Source organism: Vipera berus (assembly GCF_964194415.1).
Source record: "Vipera berus genome assembly, chromosome: 4".
Taxonomy (NCBI): domain Eukaryota; kingdom Metazoa; phylum Chordata; class Lepidosauria; order Squamata; family Viperidae; genus Vipera; species Vipera berus.
In genome coordinates, this window is record NC_138206.1 from 2,522,512 (window position 1) to 2,546,838 (window position 24,327).

Consider the following 24,327-nt stretch of genomic DNA (forward strand, 5'->3'; position numbering starts at 1 on the left):
TGTGGGTTGCAGACCTGTGGTCTAGGTCTAGGGAAAAGAAGGACTAGGAAAGACCTGTTAGCAGTGTTGCAATATCTGAGGGGTTGCCACAAAGAAGAGGGAGTCAAGCTCTTCTCCAAAGCCCCTGAAGGCAAAGACAAGAAGCAACGGATGGAAACTCATCAAGGAGAGAAGCAACCTGGAACTAAGGAGAAATTTCCTGACAGTGAGGACAATGAACCAGTGGAACTCCTTGCCTCCAGAAGTTGTGGGTGCTCCAACACTGGAGGTTTTCCAGAAGAGACTGGACAGCCCCCTGCCTGGAGTGGGTGTGGGGTCTCCTGCTTGAAGAAAAGGAAGACAAGGACGTCCAGTTGCCTCCTGAAAAAGCACCCTCGGCTCTGCTTGAGCAGAGCTTTAGCTTAGAAGACCCCCCCCCCCAACTCAGTTAGTCTATTACATTTCTTCAAATGTTTGTTGGCGAGCTGTAAAAAATTTTTTTAATCCCATTTATATCCCGCCCTTCTCCGAAGACTCAGGGCGGCTTACAAGCTTAGCAGTAGCCTTCATTCTGTGTATATGCCTGCTTATTAGGGCTTTCACACACACACACCCCAAGCAGCATTATTACAAAGTCAGCTTAATTGCCCCCAACAATCTGGGTCCTCATTTTACCTACCTGGGAAGGATGGAAGCCTGAGTCAACCTTGAGCCTGGTGGGACTCGAACCTGCACTAATTGCAGGCAGCCGGTGTTACTTAAGGAGGCATTAGCCCTCTGCTCCACCAAGGCTCTTTGATCTCCGAGCTTGTTTGTTCTTTTGTGGGGGTGAAGGGGGGGCTCAGAAGAGTGGGTGGCATTTGGGAGCCCCAGAAGAGGGGTTTGGGGGACCCTCCCCAGAAGTGTCACCTTGGGGGGGCCTCCTCGACCTGTTGCTGGTCTCCCCGCAGATCTATTATCATGGCGAGCCGATCAATGTCAACGTCCACGTGACTAACAACACCAACAAGATGGTCAAGAAGATCAAAATCTCAGGTAACCGGGAAACTTCTCCCGTTCTCCGCCGGGGGGGGGCATCAGGAAGAGAAGGCGGGGTCCTCCTGCGTGGGTGGTGGTCCTCCGCCGCCGGGGTGGGACCCACAGGGCTTGGCTGAGTCTGGGGTGGGAATGTTGCTCAGCTGTCCTGGACTGAGAGTCTGGGGGTGGACGGCACCGGGCCGTCCGAAGCGATTCTGTCGTTTTGGTCCCTAAAGGGAAGGGCAGGAAGAGTGAGGGACATAAAATAAAGATATAAAACAAAAGTGATTTTATTTACATTTAACTTCATGTTTTGTTTCATTTCCCCCCCCCCCGGCCCCATTTTCATTTTACATTGTTTAATTTCTTCATCTTACGTCTCCGTCTGCTGAGGTCCAGTACGTTGGCCACGGGAGGAGGAGGAGGGGGGGTCCTCCTTGGAATGTGGTCAAATAAGGCAAGGTAGCAGCTACAAAAGGGACGGGGTGGCTCAGTGGGTTAGGACGCTGAGCTTGTCGATCAAGAAGGTCGGCAGTTTGGCGGGTCGAATCCCGAGTGCCGTGTAACAGAGTGAGCGCCTGTCACTCGTCCCAGCTTCTGCCAACCTAGCAGTTCGAAAGCACGTAAAAAATGCAAGTAGAAAAATAGGGACCGCTCCGGTGGGAAGGTAACAGCGTTCCGTGCGCCTTTGGCGTCTAGTCATGCCGGCCACATGACCACGGAGACGTCCTCGGACAAGCGCTGGCTCTTCGGCTTTGAAACGGAGATGAGCACCGGCCCCTAGAGTTGGAAACGACTAGCACGCGTGTGCGGGGGAACCTTTACCTTTACCTTTTTAGCAGCTACAATGATGTGGTCAAAGCGCCACCCTTTTTTTTTTTTAGAAAAGGAGGGCCCTTCAATGACATCCTCCAGGCCGCCTTTTTTGACCACCCCTCACCGATAACCCAGGGTACTTCCGTGGACATTGCTCAACCTGCTGGCCCAGAACCCCTCAGGGCGCGCGCACGCATACACACACACACACACACTCAAATCTCTCTCTCTCTCTCTTCCTGCTTGCTTTCCAGTTCGCCAATATGCGGACATCTGCCTCTTCAACACTGCCCAGTACAAGTGCCCGGTGGCCGTGGAGGAAACCGAGTGAGTAGCCGGCGGGTGAGCACAGCCGCTGCCTCTCCCGCTAGTAGGGAAGGTGGCGGCGCTTGCTGCTTTCTCTGAGGCCGGCCCATTTACGCTCACAAACCCACCACGCTTTTTTAACTGGAGACTTGCACTGCAAAACTCCAAAAAGGGCGATAAAAAACAGTTGCAGTTGTGTTTGAGGATGGGAGATAGATAGATAGATAGATAGATAGATAGATAGATAGATAGATAGATAGATAGATAGATAGATAGATAGATAGATAGATAGATAGATAATGGATGGAAGGAAGGAAGGATGATAGATAGATAGATAGATAGATAGATAGATAGATAGATAGATAGATAGATAGATGATAGATAGATAGATAGATAGATAGATAGATAGATAGATAATGGATGGAAGGAGGATGGATGATAGATAGATAGATAGATAGATAGATAGATAGATAGATAGATAGATAAATGGATGGAAGGATGGATGAGAGAGAGAGAGAGAGAGAGAGAATGGATGGATGGAAGGAAGGATGGATGATAGATAGATAGATAAATGGATGGAAGGCTGGGAGATAGATATAGATAGATGATGGAAGGAAGGAAGGATGGATGGATGATAGATAGATAAGAGGATGGATGGATGGATGGATGATAGACAGACAGATGAAATAAAGACATAGATAGGAGATAGAGATGATAGATAAACGACAGGTGATAATAGATAGACAGCCTGACACAGCCGGAAGAGATGTAGAGATAAATGAGTAGCAGACAGAGGTAATAGAAAGAGAGAGAGAACCATCACAGAATCCTAGGGAGGGTTTGGGGGGGCTTGGAGGTCATCCATCCCAACCGCCTTCCCAAGTTGGGAGACCTTAAGACAATCCCTGCCCATTTTATTTCCTTCCTGCTCCGAGCTAAAGCCGCAGGGGACGATGCTCTGACCCTTCCCCCTTCTCCCTCCCTCCCCCCTCCTTTGCCCCCCCCCTCCCCTGCAGCGATGTGGTGGCCCCCAGCTCCACCTTCTGCAAAGTCTACACCTTGACCCCCTTCCTCGCCAACAACCGGGAGAAACGTGGACTGGCTTTGGACGGAAAGCTGAAGCACGAAGACACCAATTTGGCTTCCAGCACCCTGTGAGTGCCTCTTTCCTCCGGGGCCGTTGGGGGAGTGGATTCGGATGGCGCGCAGGTGCGCCGACGCGCCCTGGGCCCAAAAATGGCCCATCGGACGTGCCGGGGCGGGGTTTAGCGGTTTTACGGGGAGTCCTCGGCTTACGACTCCAATTGACCCCCAAAACGTCGGTTGCTAAAGGAGGCGATCGTTAAGTGAATTTTGCCCCACTTGTCACTGTTGTTAAGCGAATCACGGCAGTTCTTAAGTTACTAATACGGTCATTAAGCTTCTCAGGTCGTAAAAGGGGAACACATGACACACACACACACCCCCAGAGACCGCGACCGTCGTAAATATGAATCAGTTGCCAAGTGTCTGAATTTTGATCACGTGAATGTTGGGAAGCTGCAACGTTTTTAAGTGTGAAAAACGGTAAATAGGTCCCTTTTTTCACTGCCGTCGTAACTTTGAATGGTCACTAAATGAACTGTGGGAAGTCGAGGACTTCCTGTATACAAGCATATATATAAAACAAATATAATATAGTCGACTTACGACTACGATTGAGCCCAGTTCCGTTGCTAAGGGAGACAGTTGCTGAGTGAATTTTGTCCCATTTTGCGACCTTCCTTGCCACCGTCGTTAAGCCAATCACGGCAGTTGTTAATAACCCGGTGGTTAAGCAAATCCGGCTTCCCTCATTGATTTTGCTGGTCAAAAGGTTGCAAAAGGGGATCACAGGACCCCAGGACACTGCAGTGGTCATTAAGTGAACTATTGTAAGCCGAGGACCACCTATACCAGGGGTAGGCAACCTCGGCTCTTTTATGACTGGTGGACTTCAACTCCCAGAATTCCTGGCCAGCCATGCAGGGAAAAAGGAGAAATTTCCAAGCTGAGCCATGCTGGCTAAGGAATTCTGGGAGTTGAAGTCCACGAGTCATGAAGGGGCCATATTTCCCCCATGCTGGCTCAGGAATTCTGGGAGTTGAAGTCCACAAGTCATGAAAGGGCCAAAGTTCCCCCATGCTGGCTGAGGAATTCTGGGAGTTGAAGTCCACAAGTCATGAAGGGGCCATAGTTCCCCCATGCTGGCTCAGGAATTCTGGGAGTTGGTCTGCAAGTCATGAAGGGGCCATACTTCCCTCATGCTGGCTCAGGAATTCTGGGAGTTGAAGTCCACGAGTCATGAAGGGACCATAGTTTCCCCATACTGGCTCAGGAATTCTGGGAGTTGAAGTCCACGAGTCATGAAGGGGCCATATTTCCCCCATGCTGCCTCAGGAATTCTGGGAGTTGAAGTCCACCAGTCATAAAGGGACCATAGTTCCCCCATGCTGGCTCAGGAATTCTGGGAGTTGAAGTCCATGACTCATGAAGGGGCCTGAGGAATTCTGGGAGTTGAAGTCCACAAGTCATGAAAGGGCCATAGTTCCCCATGCTGGCTGAGGAATTCTGGGAGTTGGAAGTCCACGAATCATAAAAGAGCCAAGGTTGCCTACCCCTGGCCTTTGCAGATCTCTGCATCCCCGAAGGCCACTAAGGAAAAGCGAAAGAATGAAAACCTAAGAGAAATTCTCCTATTTCCCCTTTAAAAAATAAATAAATTGTGAGGCTCCATTATTTTCTCTCCATTGCCAGGCTAAGAGACGGCGCCAACAAGGAAGTTTTGGGCATCATCGTCTCCTACAAAGTGAAAGTCAAGCTGGTGGTCTCACGAGGCGGGTAAGTACGTACAGTCCTCAACTTATGACCGTAACGGAATCTGAAATTTCCATGGTATTTTATGACGGTCGTAAGATGAAGCAAATCTGATTTTACAAAACTGATTTGCGGCAGTCCAATTTGTCCATCCTGGGCATTTTTTGGACTGGGGGGGGGCAGAAATTAGAAATAAGCACCCGTTTCTGCCAAAAACGTTGCCAATCCACGGTCAGGTGATCCCAGCATGCCACAAATGGTCATAAATGTGAGCCGGTTGCCCCAAATTTGATTACGTGATCATGGCCATTGGACGTTTGAATCTGCGTCTTAAGGAATTCTTGGGTGGGGGGGAGTCCGTCACAACTTCAAATGGTTGTTAAGCAACCGGTTGTAAGTCGAGGAGTTGCTGTAGAGGAAGGCTCTCCAAGCTTAACAACTTTCAGGCTTGCGGACTTCAACTCCCAGAAATCCCTAGCCAGGCAAACTTGGCCACTTTAAGATTTATGGACTTCAACTCCCAGAATTCCCTAGCCAGGCAAAGTGAGCAGCTTTAAAACTTCTGGACTTCAACTCCCAGAATTCCCTAGCCAGTCAAAGTGGGCAGCTTTAAAACTTCTGGACTTCAACTCCCAGAATTCCCTAGCCAGGCAAAGTGGGCAGCTTTAAGACTTCTGGACTTCAACTCCCAGAATTCCCTAGCCAGGCAAAGTGGGCAGCTTTAAGACTTCTGGACTTCAACTCCCAGAATTCCCTAGCCAGGCAAAGTGGGCAGCTTTAAGACTTCTGGACTTCAACTCCCAGAATTCCCTAGCCAGGCAAAGTGGGCAGCTTTAAGACTTCTTCTGTCTTCAAGCGGTGAGGCGCTCCGACCCTCTGGTTCTTCCCCGAGGTCCCGGGAGCGGGGATGTGCAGCCTCCTGAGCTCCGGCTGGTGTACCTGAATGCCAGGTCCGTGGTTAATAAAGCTCCCCTCGTTAGGGATTTAGTTGAGGGTGAGCATGCGGACCTGGCTTGCATCACGGAGACTTGGTTGGGCCCAGAGGGTGGGGTCCCTTTGGTTGACCTCTGCCCACCAGGTTTCCGGGTGCTACACCGGCCACGAGCTCAAGGTAGGGGTGGGGGAGTGGCGGTTACCTTCGCTTTCTTGCGAAGGTTGTTGAGAGTGTGGTGGCGCATCAGCTCCCTCTGGTCCTGGATGAAGCGGATTATCTGGACCCCTACCAATCGGGTTTCAGGCCCGGGTACAGCACGGAGACGGCATTGGTCGCTCTGGTGAATGATCTCTGGAGGGCGCGGGATAGGGGACACTCCTCTGTCCTAGTCCTATTAGACCTCTCAGCGGCTTTCGATACCATCGACCATGGTATCTTGCTGCGGCGTCTCAGGGGATTGGGAGTGGGAGGCACAGTTCTTCAGTGGTTCTCCTCCTTTCTCCTGGGACGCTCGGAGTCGGTGTTGGCAGGGGGGCAGAGATCGGCCCCTAGGTCTCTCGTTTGTGGAGTTCCTCAGGGGTCGGTTCTCTCGCCTCTCCTGTTCAACATCTATATGAAACCGCTGGGTGAGATCATTCGTGGTTTTGGAGTTGGGTATCATCAGTATGCCGATGATACCCAACTTTTCTTTTCGACCCCAAACCACCCCAGTGATGCCCTCGCCGTGATGTCCCGTTGCCTGGAGGCGGTTCGGGTCTGGATGGGGAGGAACAGACTTCAGCTCAACCCTGACAAGACTGAGTGGCTGTGCATTCCGGCATCCCGGGACATTCCAAATGTTCCATCTCTTTCTATGGGGGGTGAGCTCTTACCCCCCGTGGATAGGGCTCGCAACTTGGGAGTCCTTCTAGATTCACGGCTTACTTTGGAAGAGCATATAGTGGCCGTGACTAGGGGGGCTTTCGCCCAGGTTCGCCTGGTGCGCCAGTTGCGGCCCTATCTGAACCGGGATGCCCTGTGTACAGTCACTCATGCGCTCGTGACCTCTCGCCTTGACTACTGTAATGCTCTCTACATGGGGCTTCCCTTGAAGACCACTCGGAGGCTCCAACTGGTACAGAATGCGGCCGCGAGAGTTGTCTTGGGAGTTTCCCGGTACTCCCATGTTACACCTTTGCTCCGCGAGCTGCATTGGCTACCAGTTGTCTTCCGGGTGAGGTTCAAGGTGTTGGTCACGATCTTTAAGGCCCTACATGGCATGGGTCCGGGTTACCTCAGGGACCACCTGCTGCCGGCATCGACTCCCCTCCGCCCTGTGCGTTCCCACAGAGAGGGCCTCCTCAGGGTGCCGCCAGTCAGGGAATGTCGACTGGTGGCCCCCAGGGGGAGGGCCTTCTCTGTGGGGGCTCCGGCTTTATGGAATCAATTGCCGGTGGAGCTCCGGATGGCACCAGACCTTCGAACTTTCCGTCGGGGCCTGAAGACCCATCTGTTCGAATTAGCTGGTCTGGCCTGATGGGGGATTATGGGCTTTTAATTGTTTTTAATCTGTACTTCTGTTTTAATTGGGCATGGATTTAATTCTTTTTAATTTTTGTATAGTGTTTCTTATGTATGCCCTGTGAACCGCCCTGAGTCCCACCAAGGAGAAGGGCGGTATATAAATCAAATAAACTATAAACTATAAACTATAAACTTCTGGACTTCAACTCCCAGAATTCCCTAGCCAGGCAAACGTGGCCACTTTAAGATTTATGGACTTCAACTCCCAGAATTCCCTAGCCAGGCAAAGTGGGCAGCTTTAAGGCTTGTGGACTTCAACTCCCAGAATTCCTTTCCCCCTTTCCCTTAACTTCTTCCTTTTCTCTTTCTCTTTTCCTTTCCTCTTGGTTTCCCTTTTTCTTTCTCTTCCCCCTTCCTTCGTTCTCTTCTTTTCCCCCTTTCCCTTTCTTTTCCTCTTCCCCTTCCCCTTTCTTCTTTTCCCTTCCTCCTTTCCACTTTCCCCTTCCCTTTTCCTCTCTGTCTGGGTTGGGAAATCCAGCTGAGAGATCCACCAGTCAGGGACCTGGGTGCGAAACCAAAGATCCAGCTTCCCTGGTGTCCAGAGTGGGGTCAAAGGGCGTGGGAATCCAGACAGGTTTCTTGAACCGGCCGTGAGACAAGCATCTTACGTAAGGCAGGCCGTGCCCTTCCCTTGGCGACACCGGTCACTATGACCTATGACCTATGACCTATGACTTGCGGTTTATATGTGCCCTGAGAGCTTTGGCCAATAAAGAGTATTCTGTTTTGTTCTGTATTCTGTTCTGTATTCTGTTCTATCCTCTGTTCTGTATTCTCTTCTCTTCTCTTCTGTATTCTATGTTATTCTATTCCCTCTTCTGTTCTATTCTCTATTCTGTTCTGTTCTATTCTGTTCTCCGTTTTGTTCTTTATTCTGTTCTGTTCTCTATTCTATTTTATTCTGTTCTATATTCTGTTCTGTTCTCTGTTCTGTTCCTCATTCTGTTCTGTTCTCTATTTTATTCTATTCCCTATTCTGTTCTGTTCTCTGTTCTGTTCTGTTCTGTTCTCTATTCTATTTTATTCTGTTCCCTATTCTGTTCTGTTCTCTATTTTGTTCTATTCCCTATTCTGTTCTGTTGTCTATTCTGTTCTGTTCTATATGCTATTCTGTTCTCTGTTCTGTTCCTCATTCTGTTCTGTTCTCTATTTTATTCTATTCCCTATTCTGTTCTTTTCTCTATTCTGTTCTATTCTCTGTTCTCTAATCTATTCTGTTCTCTGTTCTGTTCTCTATTCTATTTTATTCTGTTCCCTATTCTGTTCTGTTCTCTATTTTGTTCTGTTCTATTCTCTGTTCTGTTATCTATTCTGTTCTGTTCTATTCTCAATTCTATTTTGTTCTCTGTTCTGTTCTCTATTCTATTTTATTCTGTTCCCTATTCTGTTCTGTTCTCTATTTTGTTCTGTTCCCTATTCTGTTCTGTTCTCTGTTCTGTTCTACTCTAACCCTCTTCTCTCCTCTCCTTCCAAATGCCAGCTTGCTGGGAGACCTGGCCTCCAGGTAACACCTTTCAGATTCTACCTGGGCTGATCACATGCAGTGTCACTTCCCTCCACCAGGGGCATCCATGGGGAAAGTCAAAAAGGTCAAAAAAAATGCCCACAAGGGATGCGGCTGCGGTTGCTAAGCACCGACGCCATCTTGACTTTTCTGACCCCCTCTGTGGAAGGCCCTGCCTTTGCCCGCAGAGAACCGATCCCCTTCCTCACCTGCCATCATTTTCTTCATTTTGTTAACCCCTTCAAGCCTTTTCAGCCATTTCACTCTCGATGATTTACAGGGAGTCCTCGGCTTACGACCGCAATTGAGCCTAACATTTCTGTTGCTAAATGAGACGGTTGTTAAGTGACTTTTGCCTCACTTTTACAACCTTTCCTGCCACAGTTGTTAAGCGAATCACTGCAGTTGTTCAATCAGTGACACGGACATTAAGTGAATCCGGCTTCCCCCATTGACTTTGCCTTGTCAGAAGGTCGCAAAAGGGGGGGGGGTGTCACATGATACCGGGACACTGTGACCGTCATAAATACGAGTCAGTTGCCAAGCGTCTGAATTCTGATCACTTGACCCAGGGTATGCTGCAACGGTCGTAAGTGTGAAAAACGGTCACAAGTCACTTTTTTCAGTGGTGGTGGGACTTCAAACGGTCACTAAACCGACTGTTATGAATCGAGGACTACCTGTATTTCATTCGATTCGGATGCTAGTGGACACCAGCTAACTCTTAAACCTACAGAATCACAGAATTGAAAGGGACCTTGGAGGTCTATGCCATTCAGAATAAGAGAATAACAGGGTTGGAAGGGACCTTGGTGGTCATCCAGTCCAACCCCCTGCTCAAGCAGGAGACCCTATGCCAGGGGTAGGCAACATTGGCCCTTTTATGACTTTGTGGACTTCAACTCCCAGAATTCCTGAGCCACCCATGCTGAGGGGAAAGGGAGAGAGAGGTTTCCAAGCTGAGCCATGCTGGCTCAGGAATTATGGGAGTTGAAGTCCACGAGTCATAAAAGAGCCAAGGTTGCCTAGCCCTGCCCTGTGCCATTCAGAATAAGAGAATTACAGGGTTGGAAGGGGGTCTTGGAGGTCATCTAGCCCAACCCCCTGCTCAAGCAGGAGACCCTGACAGAATGACAGAATAAGTAGAGTCGGAAGGGACCTTGGAGGTCATCTAGTCCAACCCCCTGCTCAAGCAGGAGACCCTGACAGAATCACAGAATAATTAGAGTCGGAAGGGACCTTGGAGGTCATCTAGTCCAACCCCCTGCTCAAGCGGGAGACCCTATGCCATTCAGAATAAGAGAATTACAGGGTTGGAAGGGATCTTGGAGGTCATCCAGTCCAACCCCTTGCTCAAGCAGCAGACCCTGACAGAATGACAGAATAAGTAGAGTCGGAAGGGACCTTGGAGGTCATCCAGTCCAACCCCCTGCTCAAGAGGGAGACCCTGACAGAATGACAGAATAACTAGAGTCGTAAGGGACCTTGGAGGTCATCTAGTCCAACCCCCTGCTCAAGCAGGAGACCCTGACAGAATGACAGAATAAGTAGAGTCGGAAGGGACCTTGGAGGTCATCTAGTCCAACCCCCTGCTCAAGCGGGAGACCCTATGCCATTCAGAATAAGAGAATTACAGGGTTGGAAGGGATCTTGGAGGTCATCCAGTCCAACCCCCTGCTCAAGCAGCAGACCCTGACAGAATGACAGAATAAGTAGAGTCGGAAGGGACCTTGGAGGTCATCCAGTCCAACCCCCTGCTCAAGAGGGAGACCCTGACAGAATGACAGAATAACTAGAGTCGTAAGGGACCTTGGAGGTCATCTAGTCCAACCCCCTGCTCAAGCAGGAGACCCTGACAGAATGACAGAATAAGTAGAGTCGGAAGGGACCTTGGAGGTCATCTAGTCCAACCCCCTGCTCAAGCGGGAGACCCTATGCCATTCAGAATAAGAGAATTACAGGGTTGGAAGGGATCTTGGAGGTCATCCAGTCCAACCCCCTGCTCAAGCAGTAGACCCTGACAGAATGACAGAATAAGTAGAGTCGGAAGGGACCTTGGAGGTCATCTAGTCCAACCCCCTGCTCAAGAGGGAGACCCTGACAGAATGACAGAATAACTAGAGTCGTAAGGGACCTTGGAGGTCATCTAGTCCAACCCCCTGCTCAAGCAGGAGACCCTATGCCATTCAGAATAAGAGAATAACGGGGTTGGAAGGGACCTTGGAGGTCATCTAGTCCAACCCCCTGCTCAAGCAGGAGACCCTTACAGAATCACAGAATAATAGTCTTAAGGATCTGGTGAGTCTTCCTCCCTGAAAAAAAAATGGCTTTCTTTGAATGCTTTGCCCAGAACTGGCGCCAACCTGGCTTTCCGGGAATCCAGCTTTGGAGGCCTGGAGCCCCCGGCCTCAAGAGGAGGGCCCCCCCCAGAGGAAGGAAGCAGGTGCCCGCCATACCCAGGCCTGGGTCCCTCACTCTCCGTCTTTCTTTCCAGCGACGTGGCTGTGGAGCTGCCCTTCACCCTGATGCATCCCAAACCGAAGGAAGAGGTCTTGCACCGAGATGGTGAGTGTGTGTGTGTGTGTGTGTGTGTGTGTATGTAGGGGATGGGACAGGGGGGTCTCAGCTGGGCCCATGGGTGCAGTGTGGGACCTGGGAAGAGTCCGGTTTGAGAGTCGAACCCTTTTGGGGGGCAGTTCCAGACTACAGAGTGAAGGTACAGGTAGTCCTCGTCTTACGACGCTCTGCTTAGTGACCGTTCATAGCATTTACAACGGCACTGATAAAAAGTGACTTCGCACGAGGGTTGCAGCGTCCCCGCGGGGCCCCGTGATCAAAACTCAAGATGCCTGGGAACGTACTCGTGTTTGTGAGGTGGACTCACAATGAATCGTTAAAGGAGCTCCCAAGCAAAGGCAGAACGCAGAGATGCAATCATATTAGTTTTATTCAAGATAGATCAAAGAGAAAGAAGTACTTGGCATGAAAGCATTCATGCCTGCATGTGAGAGAGAAATAAAATAAAACAAAACAAGCTAGGATTACATGACTAAAATAGAGGTTAGGAGTAGAGATAGAACTGGAGACTGGAAAATGGAGAACAAAGAGCAGCCCCTCGTGCAGAGGTATTTATGGGGGGTCTTGGCCCCTCCTTGACCATAAAACTCTCTCGCCAATGGGGCTGTGGGTCTGGGACCCTTGGCTCATCAGTGGAAGCAAAGAAACCTCTTTGCCTCCATCTGATGACCCTTTTGGGGAACTGCCAATGGCTGGCACTAAACATCTAACAATTCCCCTTCTTGCCAGCCAATGACAGGGACCAGTGAATGCATGTAAGGGGTGAGCAGGTGTCATGGACATGCATGAAAAACATTCAGAAGGCCAAACACAAACGCTTACACAGAAGGTTGTGCCGGTCAACGGGAACAGGCTTGGTAAACAGATCAGCTATCTGGTCAGCTGCATTACAGTGCTCAACATGTATAAAACCCTCTTTCGCAAGGTGCCTGACATTTTTATAGCGTATGTCTATATGGCGAGATCTGGAGCCTACTGCATAAGCCTCCGAGATTGCAATTGCGGCAGTGTTGTCCTCTAGAATTTGGATGGGCAGAGGGGGAGATGCCCAGATGTTTGTTATCAGCTCATTGAACCAAGTCAAATCATTGGCCGTGTCTGACAGACTAGCAAATTCAGCCTCGGCCGTGGAGCAAGAAATAAATTTTTGCTGCCTAACATGCCAATGTATTGGGCAGCCATTTAGCAATATGAGGAAACCAGAAGTGCTCCGTCTACTTTTGGAGTCGCCAGCCCAGTCTGCGTCTGAGTAAGCGGAGAGCTGGGCCGTCTTCCCCTTCTCTGGTTCTAGCATGAGAAGAGCATCAGCTGTGCCCTTTAGGTATCTGAGCACCCTTTTGACAGCAGTCCAGTGGAATTCCTTTGGGTGTTCCACGTGCCTGGACAATAGATTCACAGCTAAAGCTATGTCAGGTCTGCTCCAATTGCTGATGTATAGCAAGGAGCCAATCACAGATCTGTAGAGCGTGTTATCTGTGAACTCAGGACCGTCCTTATGGGTGTGGTTGTAAAAGTCGCTTTGCATTGGGCTATGCGTAGGATTGGATTCTGTCATTTTGCATTTGGCCAGTAATTCCTCTATCTTTTCTTTTTGAGATAGAGCGAACCCCCCTTTAGTGGCCAAAATATGCACACCCAAGTACTTGTCAACCCGCCCCAAAGACTTCAGAGTAAACTTTTCTTCCAGGGCCTTGGCAAATTCATCACACCTTTCCTTGTTAGGCCCTACATATAATAGGTCGTCCACATAAACTAACACCCGTTCTGTGGTACCTTTGGAATTGCGTGTGAAAACACATTGATCTGCATGAGATTCTGAGAAACCAACTCGTTCTAAACTCTTTCTAAGACAGTCATACCATAATTTCCCTGACTGCTTAAGACCATATAACCCTTTGTGAAGCAACCATGTATTTCCCCCTTCTTGCTGGTAGCCAGGAGGAGCCTTCACGTAGATCTGCCGGTCCAAGTTGGCGTGGAGGTAAGCCGTCTGGATGTCAAATTGGAAGACTTCTTCTCCCAGAGCGGCTGCAGTCACGAGGGCGGCCTTGACGCTCTCTGCCCGGACGGTTGGAGAGTAAGTCTCCGAGTAGTCCTCCATATAACGTTGAGCGAAGCCCTGGGCTACCAAACGGGCCTTGTATAGGTAGAGGCCATTGGCAAGTGGTTTGGCCTTGTAAACCCACCTTGTGCCAATGACTTTCCTCTCCTTTGGAGGTTGCTGGGGGGTGAAGACCTTAAGTTGTTTTAAGCTCTGCATTTCCTTCTCCATCGCGAGCTGCCATCTCTCCTGCTCTTCGATGGGCAGCTCCTGGATGTCAGAGAAGGATTTTTGGGGTGACCACAACGCTGTTGACAGACGCGATGTGGCCAATGTCAATTCTCTTTGGCGGGACCCCCTTGTTGGACCGCTTTGACCTCCTTACCTTCTGCCACTCACCGCTCTTTTCTTCCGCGGGTTTCTGAGGTGTCGCTGGGGGTGAAGACGGTGTGTCTTCCTCCATGGGACTGGACGCATCTTCGTCTTGTTCCTCACTTTCGTCGGTGGCAGGGTACGAGGTCGCCTCTGGCGATGTCGCGGTCGGTGTGCCTCTGCTGGGTCGGTTGGCATATGGGCCCAGATCATTTGAGTGGATCTGGGTCCAATTGGAATCCTCTTCGAAAGAGGCAGATTGGGAAGTCACAGGCCTGCCCCCTTCTCCCAGGAAACGATAGGCCTTGGAGCCAGGAGCGTAGCCCAAGAACCTTAGTCTCTGGGAAACAGATCTCCCCTTCTTCCGCAGCTGCTTGGGGATGTGTACCCATGCATAGGAGCCAAACACACGCAAATGTGCCAGATTTGGTTTCCTACCGTGAACCAGGAAATATGGGGTCTGGTTCACGACACTGCTCCAGGTGCGGTTTAAAGTGTAATTGGCATAATGAATTGCCTCCCCCCAGTATGATTCTGCGACACCCGCGTCTGCAATCAGACTACGCATCATGGTTTGCAGGATTCCATTCCTTTTCTCAGCTACACCATTTTGCGACGGGGTGAACGGTGCAGTTAGAAAATGGCGGATGCCCTTACGCCTTACCCAGTCCTGGAACTTCTGAGACATGAACTCAGCCCCACGATCGCTCTGCAACTGTGCGATCTTGGTCTTGTACTGGGTCTCTACGAAGTTGTACAGCGACTTGATGGCATCAAAGGCTTCAGATTTTTCTGTGAGGGTATATACGTGACCGTAACGTGAAAAATCATCAACGGCAGTGAGAAAATATCTTTTCTTTCCTAGGGAAGGTGTAAAAGGCCCAACTAGGTCAACATGTACTAGTTGGTATGGATATTGAGTCTTGCGTAATGACACCTTTGATATAGGAGCAGCCTTCCTCTTTGTTTTCTTGCAAATGGCACAGTCCAGAAACACGTCACAGTCCTTGAGCTGGACTCCCTCAGCAAATTCTCCCATCTTTTTAACTACAGGGAAGCTTGCATGGCCCAGCCTTCTGTGCAATAAGTGGGCGCACTTATCGTGAATTGGCTTCCCTATTGACACTCTCTTGGCTCTGGTTGCTTTGAGTGGTGGTGTAGGTGCCTGCTGAGATTCAGGCTCCTTGCCCACACTGCCCTTGGAAAGCCTTGGGGCAGGCTGTGGTGGCTTGGGAGAAAAATATGGTAAGCCATTTATGATTGTAATATTTCCAATGACCCTCTGGTCCCGGGTGACATGACCTCCCCCCTTGCGAAATAAGACTTCCACTTTGTCATCGTCACACAATTTGGTGATGCTCAAAAGGTTGTTGGCTATGGAAGGGGCGTGCAAGACACCCTCTACTTTTCCAAGCCCAGGTACAGAAACGAAACCCTCCCCAACAACTGGAGCAGTATCACCGTTTGCAACCTTGACAGATGAGTTAATTTTCTTTAACCTTTTAAAACCTTGACTCATATTAGTAATGTGAGAAGAAGCTCCAGAGTCCAGTAACCATAAGTCAGTGGAGCTATCAGCCTTTGTTGTGGGGGTGAGGGAACAAGTATGCAGTGAATTTCCCTTGCCCCTGCCACGCCCCCTTCCTCCCCCTTTGCTTCTTACTTGATTGGGACCACGTTTAGGGGCTTGATGTTGATGGGGGCAGTCTTTCTTGAGGTGCTCCTCAGAGCCACAGATGAAACATTTAAGCAGAGCATTAATTTGCTCTGAGTTGTGGCGCCCCCTTCTGGCTTGCTGAGTGGTGACTCTAGCGTATTCTCCAGCATCTCTCCTTCTCCGATCTTCTTCGATCAGTCTCCCTGTGAGGTAGGACAGATTTATGTCTTCCCTCTTGACCGCTTCAAGTGAAACAATGAAATTGCTCCAACTCCTGTCTAAAGAAGTAAAAATTATGGAGAGCATGCTCACATCAGACACAGGAAAATCTCTGGAAATCAATTCTGCCCTGAGTGCCTTTAATTTTGCAAGATGTTCAGGCATGCTGGCACCAAATTTCAGTTTGGTTGTATAAAGCTCAGTTGTATATCTGGTGATGGAACCAATGGTATCGCTGTTGAATAGTTTGAATAACAGTTTCCAGACCTCAGCAGCTCTGAGACCAGCTGGAATGCTAGGGAACAAGTTATTGTCCAGAGAACTGAGTAGAGCAGAATAAGCCTGCAAGTGTCGCAGCTCTTCTTGACGTCCCCATGGGGGAGGGGGTGGTTTTCGAACCATTTGTAGAATCCCATTCTTTAAGAGATATAGCTGTATATCTTTACTCCAACTGCTATAATTTTCTCCACCCAGCTGCAGCTTTTTAAAATCTCTAGGAAGGTCTGTGGCTAGAAACTCAGACCCATATTCAAAGAAATCTGAGATGTCCATTGATGTAAAAGGAAGCGGAAAAATGCTTACTCCTGAAGTGAATCCTTCTTGATTACTTATTGACTCCAGGTGGGCGTGCCCGGGAACCATGTGACCCGGGGGAGGGCGTTGTTCAGGGTTTCTCCCTTCTTCCCATGAGGCATTGGGGCGGCGGAGCCCAGATTTGCCGGCCGGCATCTCTTTCTTGTTGCTGCAAGCACATGGATTTTCATCATCGCCCTGAGGAGCCCATTGCTGGTCCTGAAGACCTGAAGAGAAGGTGGGAGGCCTCGGGGGTTGATTGTTGGGAGGCTGCAGGCTGGATTCCCCCCGGCAGTTGGGCTCTGGGGAGAGGGTGGGAGGCCTTGGAGGGGGGGTGGGCACCCCCGATGTCTGTTTGGCCGCTGTCTTGCTAGCCTCAAAGGCAGTGGCCAGAGCTTGCATGGCTGTCTGGAGAGCCGTTGTAACAGTTTTGGCTGGACAGACCTCATTGCTATCATAGCATTTTAGGCTTTGTGGTGGGGAAAACTCAGGATTTTGCATGCTGCCTTGCTCGGATGCCAGGAATTGCATGTCATTCAGGCTGGATGCCAGGGACTGCAGGCTATTTTGGTTGGAAGCCAGGGATTGCTGGCTTTCCAGACTTAAAAAAATCAAGTCTTTGTTAGATTTAGTGGGGGCCGCCATCTTGTTTCCTGTGCCAGACCACGTGGGCGGAGCCATCTTGTTTCCGCTTGCCCCAGGAAGCTGTAGCTCACAGCTGGGGGGGCGGGTTCGCGCCAAAAGCCTTGGGGTCCCGGGGTCACTAAGGGAGGCGGGCGCCATATTTGGGGGCCTCGTGGTCTCTAGGGAGAGGCTCACCAGGGGATCTGAGGCTTTCTGAGCTGTTCCCTGGGCTGCCCCTCCCTCCTCCTGCATTGCAAGGATCTCTTTAAGCAGCTCTTCACGTTCCTGTGCAGTCAGTTTACTCACGCGGCGTTTGGTCTCAGCCAGGTCCGTCTCTGCAGCATCTGAGCAGCCTTGGACAGTCTGTAATCCTTCTATGCTCTCCTCTGTGGCGTTCAGTTGTAGAGAGGCATGTGAAGGGGTCCTGGACGCTCTGCTGGATCCTCTGACGGGATGAAGGCCATTTGTGCTTTCATCTGCAGCTGAGGTTGCTTCAGGGACTGAAGTCTTGGATGTAGGCAGGGAGGCTGTCTTCGATCGATGACTCCTGGTCACGATAGTAGAAGTCCTGCCATCTGTTATAAATGGATTGGTGCCGGGCCTTTCAGACATCTCGTTGGCTAGTTCCTGGCTGGCTTGGAAGCTTTCCTTTAAACCATGCTCTGACTACCAACTTGTGAGGTGGACTCACAATGAATCGTTAAAGGAGCTCCCAAGCAAAGGCAGAACGCAGAGATGCAATCATATTAGTTTTATTCAAGATAGATCAAAGAGAAAGAAATACTTGGCATGAAAGCATTCATGCCTGCATGTGAGAGAGAAATAAAATAAAACAAAACAAGCTAGGATTACATGACTAAAATAGAGGTTAGGAGTAGAGATAGAACTGGAGACTGAAAAATGGAGAACAAAGAGCAGCCCCTCGTGCAGAGGTATTTATGGGGGGTCTTGGCCCCTCCTTGACCATAAAACTCTCTCGCCAATGGGGCTGTGGGTCTGGGACCCTTGGCTCATCAGTGGAAGCAAAGAAACCTCTTTGCCTCCATCTGATGACCCTTTTGGGGAACTGCCAATGGCTGGCACTAAACATCTAACAGTGTTTACGACCGTCGCAGGGTCCCCGGCGGGAGGGGGAGGGGGCTGAAAGGGTGTCAACGCGATCCCCTTTTTGCGACCAGCCAAGTCACTACGGAAGCCAGATTCACTGAACAACCGTGTTTCTAGCTGAACAGCTGCAGGGATTCACTTAAGCGCCGTGGCACCCGAAGTCGTACAACGGGGCAAAACTCGCTTAACAACCGTCTTACTTAGCGATGGATCTTTTAGGCTCCATTGTGGTCGTACGTCAAGGACTGCCTGTATTCCAAATCCAGCTTCTGGACTAGTCGGTAGTCGGTTTGGCGGGCGGGGGTCCTCCTTCACGCAACCTGGTTAGTAGTGTTCCTCCCTCACCCCCCCCCCAAACCGCACAAATAATGGCTAATTCAGCATAATCTCCCTGTGCCATTAGAATGGAAGCCAGAAACGGGGGACCTGCTTCTTCTGATGCTGGATGGGGAGCGGAGGCTGAAGGAGCAGTTTAGCTGGCTGGGGAATGCTGGGAGTTGAAGTCCACCCCTCCTAAAAAGGTTACGGTGTGGAAAGAGGGCTCCAGATCAACATCTCTGAACCTCAGCAACTTGAAAATGGGTGGACTTCAATTCCCAGAATCCCCCAGCCAGCCGAATGGGAAGATGGGTGGGCTTCACTTCCCAGAATCCACCAGCCAGCCGAATGGGAAGATGGGTGGGCTTCACTTCCCAGAATTCCCCATCAAGCTGAATGGGAAGATGGGTGGACTTCATTACCCAGAATTCTCTGGCTGGTTGGAGACTCCTGGGAGTTGAAGTCCAGCCTTCTTAAAATGGCTAAGCTTGGGAAACACTACTGTGAACCATTGTTTCTCAACCCCAAGAATTTGAAGGTGGGTGGACTTCAACTCCCAGAATCCCCCAGGCAGCTGAATGGGAAGATGGGTGGACTTCAACTCCCAGAATCCCCCAGCCAGCTGAATGGGAAAATGGGTGGACTTCAACTCCCAGAATCCTCCAGCCAGCCGAATGGGAAGATGGGTGGACTTCAATTCCCAGAATCCTCCAGCCAGCTGAATGGGAAGATGGGTGGGCTTCACTTCCCAGAATTCCCCATCCAGCTGAATGGGAAGATGGCTGGTTGGAGACTCCTGGGAGTTGAAGTCCAGCCTTCTTAAAATGCCTAAGCTTGGGAAACTGCTGTAAATCATTGTTTCTCAACCCCAAGAACTTGAAGGCGGGTGGACTTCAACTCCCAGAATTCCCCAGGCAGCTGAATGGGAAAATGGGTGGACTTCAACTCCCAGAATCCTCCAGCCAGCCGAATGGGAAGATGGGTGGACTTCAATTCCCAGAATCCTCCAGCCAGCTGAATGGGAAGATGGGTGGGCTTCACTTCCCAGAATTCCCCATCCAGCTGAATGGGAAGATGGGTGGACTTCAACTCCCAGAATTCTCTGGCTGGTTGGAGACTCCTGGGAGTTGAAGTCCAGGCTTCTTAAAATGGCTAAGGTTGGGAAACTGCTATAAATCATTGTTTCTCAACCCCAAGAACTTGAAGGCGGGTGGACTTCAACTCCCAGAATTGAAGTCCACACTCGTTAAAGTGACCAGTTTTGGGAAAAAAACATGGACACAGCGCATCGCCCAATCTATTGCTCATATGCTTTCTGCGTGGGATGCCGGCCACCAGCTGGTGTCCCCATTGCAATGCAATAATCGATGGGCTGGCAAGTCGGGTGTCTGTTGAGAAGTTACCTGGCTCCTAAGCTTTTTCTAAGGCCTTGACCTGCAAGGGATAGATGAACATCCTCCCCAAAGGACCTTCATGAGGACTACTGTCTTGAGAGGGCTGGCACGTTGGCAAATCAAGTCGGCTGGGCTGCTGTCCAAAGAAACTGATTGGCTGGCTTTGCTTCTTGGTTTCAGCTCCACCAAATGAAGCCCCCATCGACACAAACCTCATAGAACTCGACACAAAGTAAGTCAAACTGTGTGTTGGTGCGTCTTTGTGTGTTCAGAAGAGCTGCTCACGAGAAAACTGGCTTCTTTTTGCATGTGAGCGACTAGCGCCATTTCAATCCTCTGTCTTCTACAGCAGGGTCCTCAACCTTGGCAACTTTAAGACTTGTGGACTTCAACTCCCAGAATTCCTCAGCCAGCCATTCCTGGCCATGCCTGGCTGGCTGAGGAATTCTGGGAGTTGAAGTCCACAAGTCTTAAAGTTGCCAACGTTGAGGACCCTGTTCTCCACGTACAACCATTATTTTAGCGATCGTTGGAAGCTAAAAAAAACCACTGGAAATAGCAGATTAAAACCAGTCCTCACTCTTACGACGGTCACAGCATCCCCCAGGATCCTGGGATCGACTAATTTGGATGCTTGGCAACCGGCATATATTTTTGATGGTCCCAGTGTCCTAGATGGTGTGATCCCCATTTGCGACTTTCCCAGCCGGCTTTCGACAAACCAAGTCAAGGGTAGAAGCCAGATCTGTTGAAGGACCATGTGATTTGCTTAACGACTGCAGCGATTCACAGGTAGTCCTCGACTTATAACATGTCCCTTACTGACTGTTCAAAATTACAATGGCACGGCCAAAAGCTACTTAGGACTATTTTTTTCACACGACCGTTACAGCATGCCCCACGGTCATGTGATCTACATTCGGACGCTCGGCAACTGACTCACATTTATGACGGTCGCCGTGTCCCCGTGCGTGTGTATGTGACGCGATCCCCTTTTGCGACCTTCTGGCAAGAAAAGCCAATGAACAACGGTGTTCCTAACTTCACGACTGCAGCGATTCGCTTAACAAACGTGGCAGGAAAAGTCATAAAACAGGGCCAAACTCACTTAACGAATGTCTCGCTCAGCTCAGTTGCGGTCGTAAGTCAAGGACTGCCTGTAATGATTGTCAAATCGGGCACCAGTCACTAAACAACCCCTTTGCTAAGCAATGGAAACCCTGCTTCACTTGTAGTTGTATGTTGAGGACTATCCTGCAACCCACAGATAGTGGATTCGTGGACTCGTGGGTGGGTGGGGGGTTGGACTGGATGACCTACAAGGTCCCTTCCAATTCTCTGATTCAGATTCGGATTCTGACCCTGTCTCCATTCCAAGATCTGCGACTTGAACCCTTCAACCGCTCACCCTTGAACCCCCAGCCTCCATGTGTTGGATTTGAACCCTCACCCTCGAACCCCCAGCCTACATGTCCGTTCCTCCTCCTCCTCCTCCTCCTCCTCCTCCTCCTCCTCCTCCTCCTCCTTTGCACGACCCCCAACTCTTTACCTACTCTGTGTGCACCGGGAAGCCAGGAGAACTGCAAGAACGGTTCCACGGGATCGGCGAGGGGGCGTCTGCAGGTAGCTCCATTTTGCGTGAGCGGAGCTTTGCACGTACGCCCGCTCGCCCACTGCTCACCCACCTGGAGCTGCACGTAGGGATTGGGGACCCCTGCCGTAAGTCACCCAAAGTCTCTTTGAAACGAGATGGGCGGCAAATAAATGCAATCAATCAATCAATCGATGTGACCACAGTTCAGGCGCACTGCAACCATGCTCTTCTAGGGAAGGGGTCTTCCAACTTGGCCCTTTTGTGACTGGTGGACTTCAACTCCCAGAATTCCTCAGCCAGCATGCCTGGTTGAGGAATTCTGGGAGTTGAAATCCAGGGGTCTTCAAACTTGGCCCTTTTATGACTTGTGGACTTTAATGCCCAGAATTCCTTAGCCAGCGTGCCTGGTTGAGGAATTCTGGGCGTTGAAATCCAGGGGTCTTCAAACTTGGCCCTTTTATGACTTGTGGACTTCAATGCCCAGAATTCCTCAGCCAGTGTGCCTTGTTGAGGAATTCTGGGAGTTGAAGTCCAGGTGGTCTTCCAACTTGGCCCTTTTGTGACTGGTGGACTTCAACTCCCAGAATTCCTCAGCCAGCGTGCCTGGTTGAGGAATTCTGGGAGTTGAAGTCCAGGTGGTCTTCCAACTTGGCCCTTTTGTGACTGGTGGACTTCAACTCCCAGAATTCCTCAGCCAGCGTGCCTGGTTGAGGAATTCTGGGAGTTGAAGTCCAGGTGGTCTTCCAACTTGGCCCTTTTGTGACTGGTGGACTTCAACTCCCAGAATTCCTCAGCCAGCGTGCCTGGTTGAGGAATTCTGGGAGTTGAAATCCAGGGGGTCTTCCAACTTGGCCCTTTTATGACTTGTGGACTTCAATGCCCAGAATTCCTCAGCCATGCACGCATGCCTGGCTGAGGAATTCTGGGAGCTGAAGTCCACAAGTCACAAAAGGGCCAAGTTTGAAGAACCCTTCTTTAGAACAAGGGTCTCCAACCTTGGCGACTTTAAGACGTGTGGACTTCAACTCCCAGAATTCCTCAGCCAGCTTTGCTCAGCAAAGCTGGCTGAGGAATTCTGGGAGTTGAAGTCCACACGTCTTAAAGTCGCCATGGTTGGGGACCCTTGCTTTTAGAACATGGGATACATTTCATCAATGGGCAGAAAAACGAGGTAGAGAGAAAGGAGTTTAACCTGTTAATAAATTAAACACTGGAATCCAGACAATATGTTGCTGGTCAAATATTCAGGATTTGTGGTTATAAAAAATAATAATAATAAAATATTGCACACCAAAAAAAGAAAGGCGAATGTCCAGCTGAGTTCGCTTTCCGCCCTGCCCACAATTCTCCAGCCCCCTGACCCGTTTCCTTGTGTCCTCTTTCTCCCCGCAGCGACGATGACATTGTCTTTGAAGATTTTGCCCGCCAGAGACTCAAATGCATGAAGGACGAGGAAGAGGAGGCCGACGGGACAAACTCGCCGCAGCTGAACGACAGATAAATGGCCCGCTTGCCTTCTCCGTTTCCACTTCGAGCGCCCCAGCACTCCCCCTCCTCTTTTTTCTATTCAGTTTTGGGAAGTTGCGTTCTTTTTAAAACGTTGAGCCGGGAGCCTGCGAAGGAGGTGCAGTTCGTCCCCTGGCAAAGGCGGGGCCTGGGTTCGAGGTCACCGTCCGGTCTGAATTCTGCGGATGGGGTCTTAAGAATGAAGCTGCCTTCTCCAGCCACGCTTAGGGCATGCGTGGGCCTGCATGTGTGTCTGTGTGTGTGTGTGTGTGTGTGTGTGTGTGTGTGTGTGTGTCGGGAGGGGCTGATGGTATCATGACTCCGAGGGTCCTTGGTGCTGTCTGAGCTGGGTGGGTTTTCTTGCAGACGTTTCGTGACACCCAGCTCGGCAACATCATCAGTGCCATTAAGTTGCCAGCAGACGAGAATGCTATCTAGTTGGGTCAGGAAATGTCTGAAAGAAAACATCCCAGCTCAGAGAGCAGCAAGGACCCCACAGTCTTCCTCCTCCTCCTCCTCCTCCTCCTCCTCCCCCTCCCTTCTAGCACTGATGAGGTTCCCTAGTTGGGTCATGAAACGTCTGCAAGGAAACCACCCAGCTCAGAGAGCACCCAGGACCCCAGAGTCCTCCTCCTCCTCCTCCTCCTCCTCCTCCTCCTCCTCCTCCTCTTCCTCCTCCTCCTCCTCCTCCTCCTCTTCCTCCTCCTCCTCCTCCTCCTCCTCCTCCCTTCTAGCACTGATGATGTTCCCTAGTTAGGTCAGGAAATGTCTTCAAGAAAACAAGCCAGTTCAGAAAGCACCAAGGACCCCATAGTCCTTCCTTCCTTCCTTCCTTCCTTCCTTCCTTCCTTCCTTCCTTCCTTCCTTCCTTCCTTCCTCCCTCCCTCCCTCCCTCCCTCCCTCCCTCCCTCCCTCCCTCTTCTTCCTCCCTTCTAGCACTGATGATGTTCCCTAGTTGGGTCATGAAACGTCTGCAAGGAAACCACCCAGCTCAGAGAGCACCAAGGACCCCACAGCCCTCCTCCTCCTCCTCCTCCTCCTCCTCCTCGGATAATGGCAAGAGTCCCCTTCTCTGTAACCAAGTTTAAACTCTCTTTTACTAGCTGAATATTACTACCACCACTGATTTCTTTTGGAACTGAACTGCTTTCTGCTTCTTCAACCCAGCATAATCAGGATGAATCGTCCTGCCAGACAAAAACCCAGAGCTAAAAGGAAGTGGGGTTTGTGGAGAGGAGGAGGAGGAGGACTGTGGGGTCCTTGGTGCTCCCTGAGCTGGATGCTTTTCTTACAGATGCTTTAGGACCCAACTAAGTAACATCATCAGTTCTAGAAGGGAGGGGGGTTTGTGGAGAAGGAGAGATGAGGAGGAGGAGAGGGAAGAGGAAGAG

General features: G+C 50.4%; 1 protein-coding gene across 1 annotated transcript in view; it reads left to right on the plus strand.

Annotated features, from left to right (window-relative positions):
- Nucleotides 1–22,931, plus strand: part of ARRB1 (arrestin beta 1) — a gene marked incomplete at its 3' end in the record, with an annotated part of 95,444 nt that extends 72,513 nt beyond the window's left edge. The window contains exons 9-16 of the mRNA XM_081327856.1: nt 930–1,014; nt 2,067–2,139; nt 3,135–3,272; nt 4,894–4,977; nt 8,931–8,954; nt 11,449–11,519; nt 20,017–20,068; nt 22,823–22,931. Of these exons, the coding sequence (XP_081183982.1) occupies nt 930–1,014; nt 2,067–2,139; nt 3,135–3,272; nt 4,894–4,977; nt 8,931–8,954; nt 11,449–11,519; nt 20,017–20,068; nt 22,823–22,931 (636 nt within the window). The remainder of the gene's footprint in view (nt 1–929; nt 1,015–2,066; nt 2,140–3,134; nt 3,273–4,893; nt 4,978–8,930; nt 8,955–11,448; nt 11,520–20,016; nt 20,069–22,822) is intronic.
- Nucleotides 22,932–24,327: the final 1,396 nt, after the last annotated feature.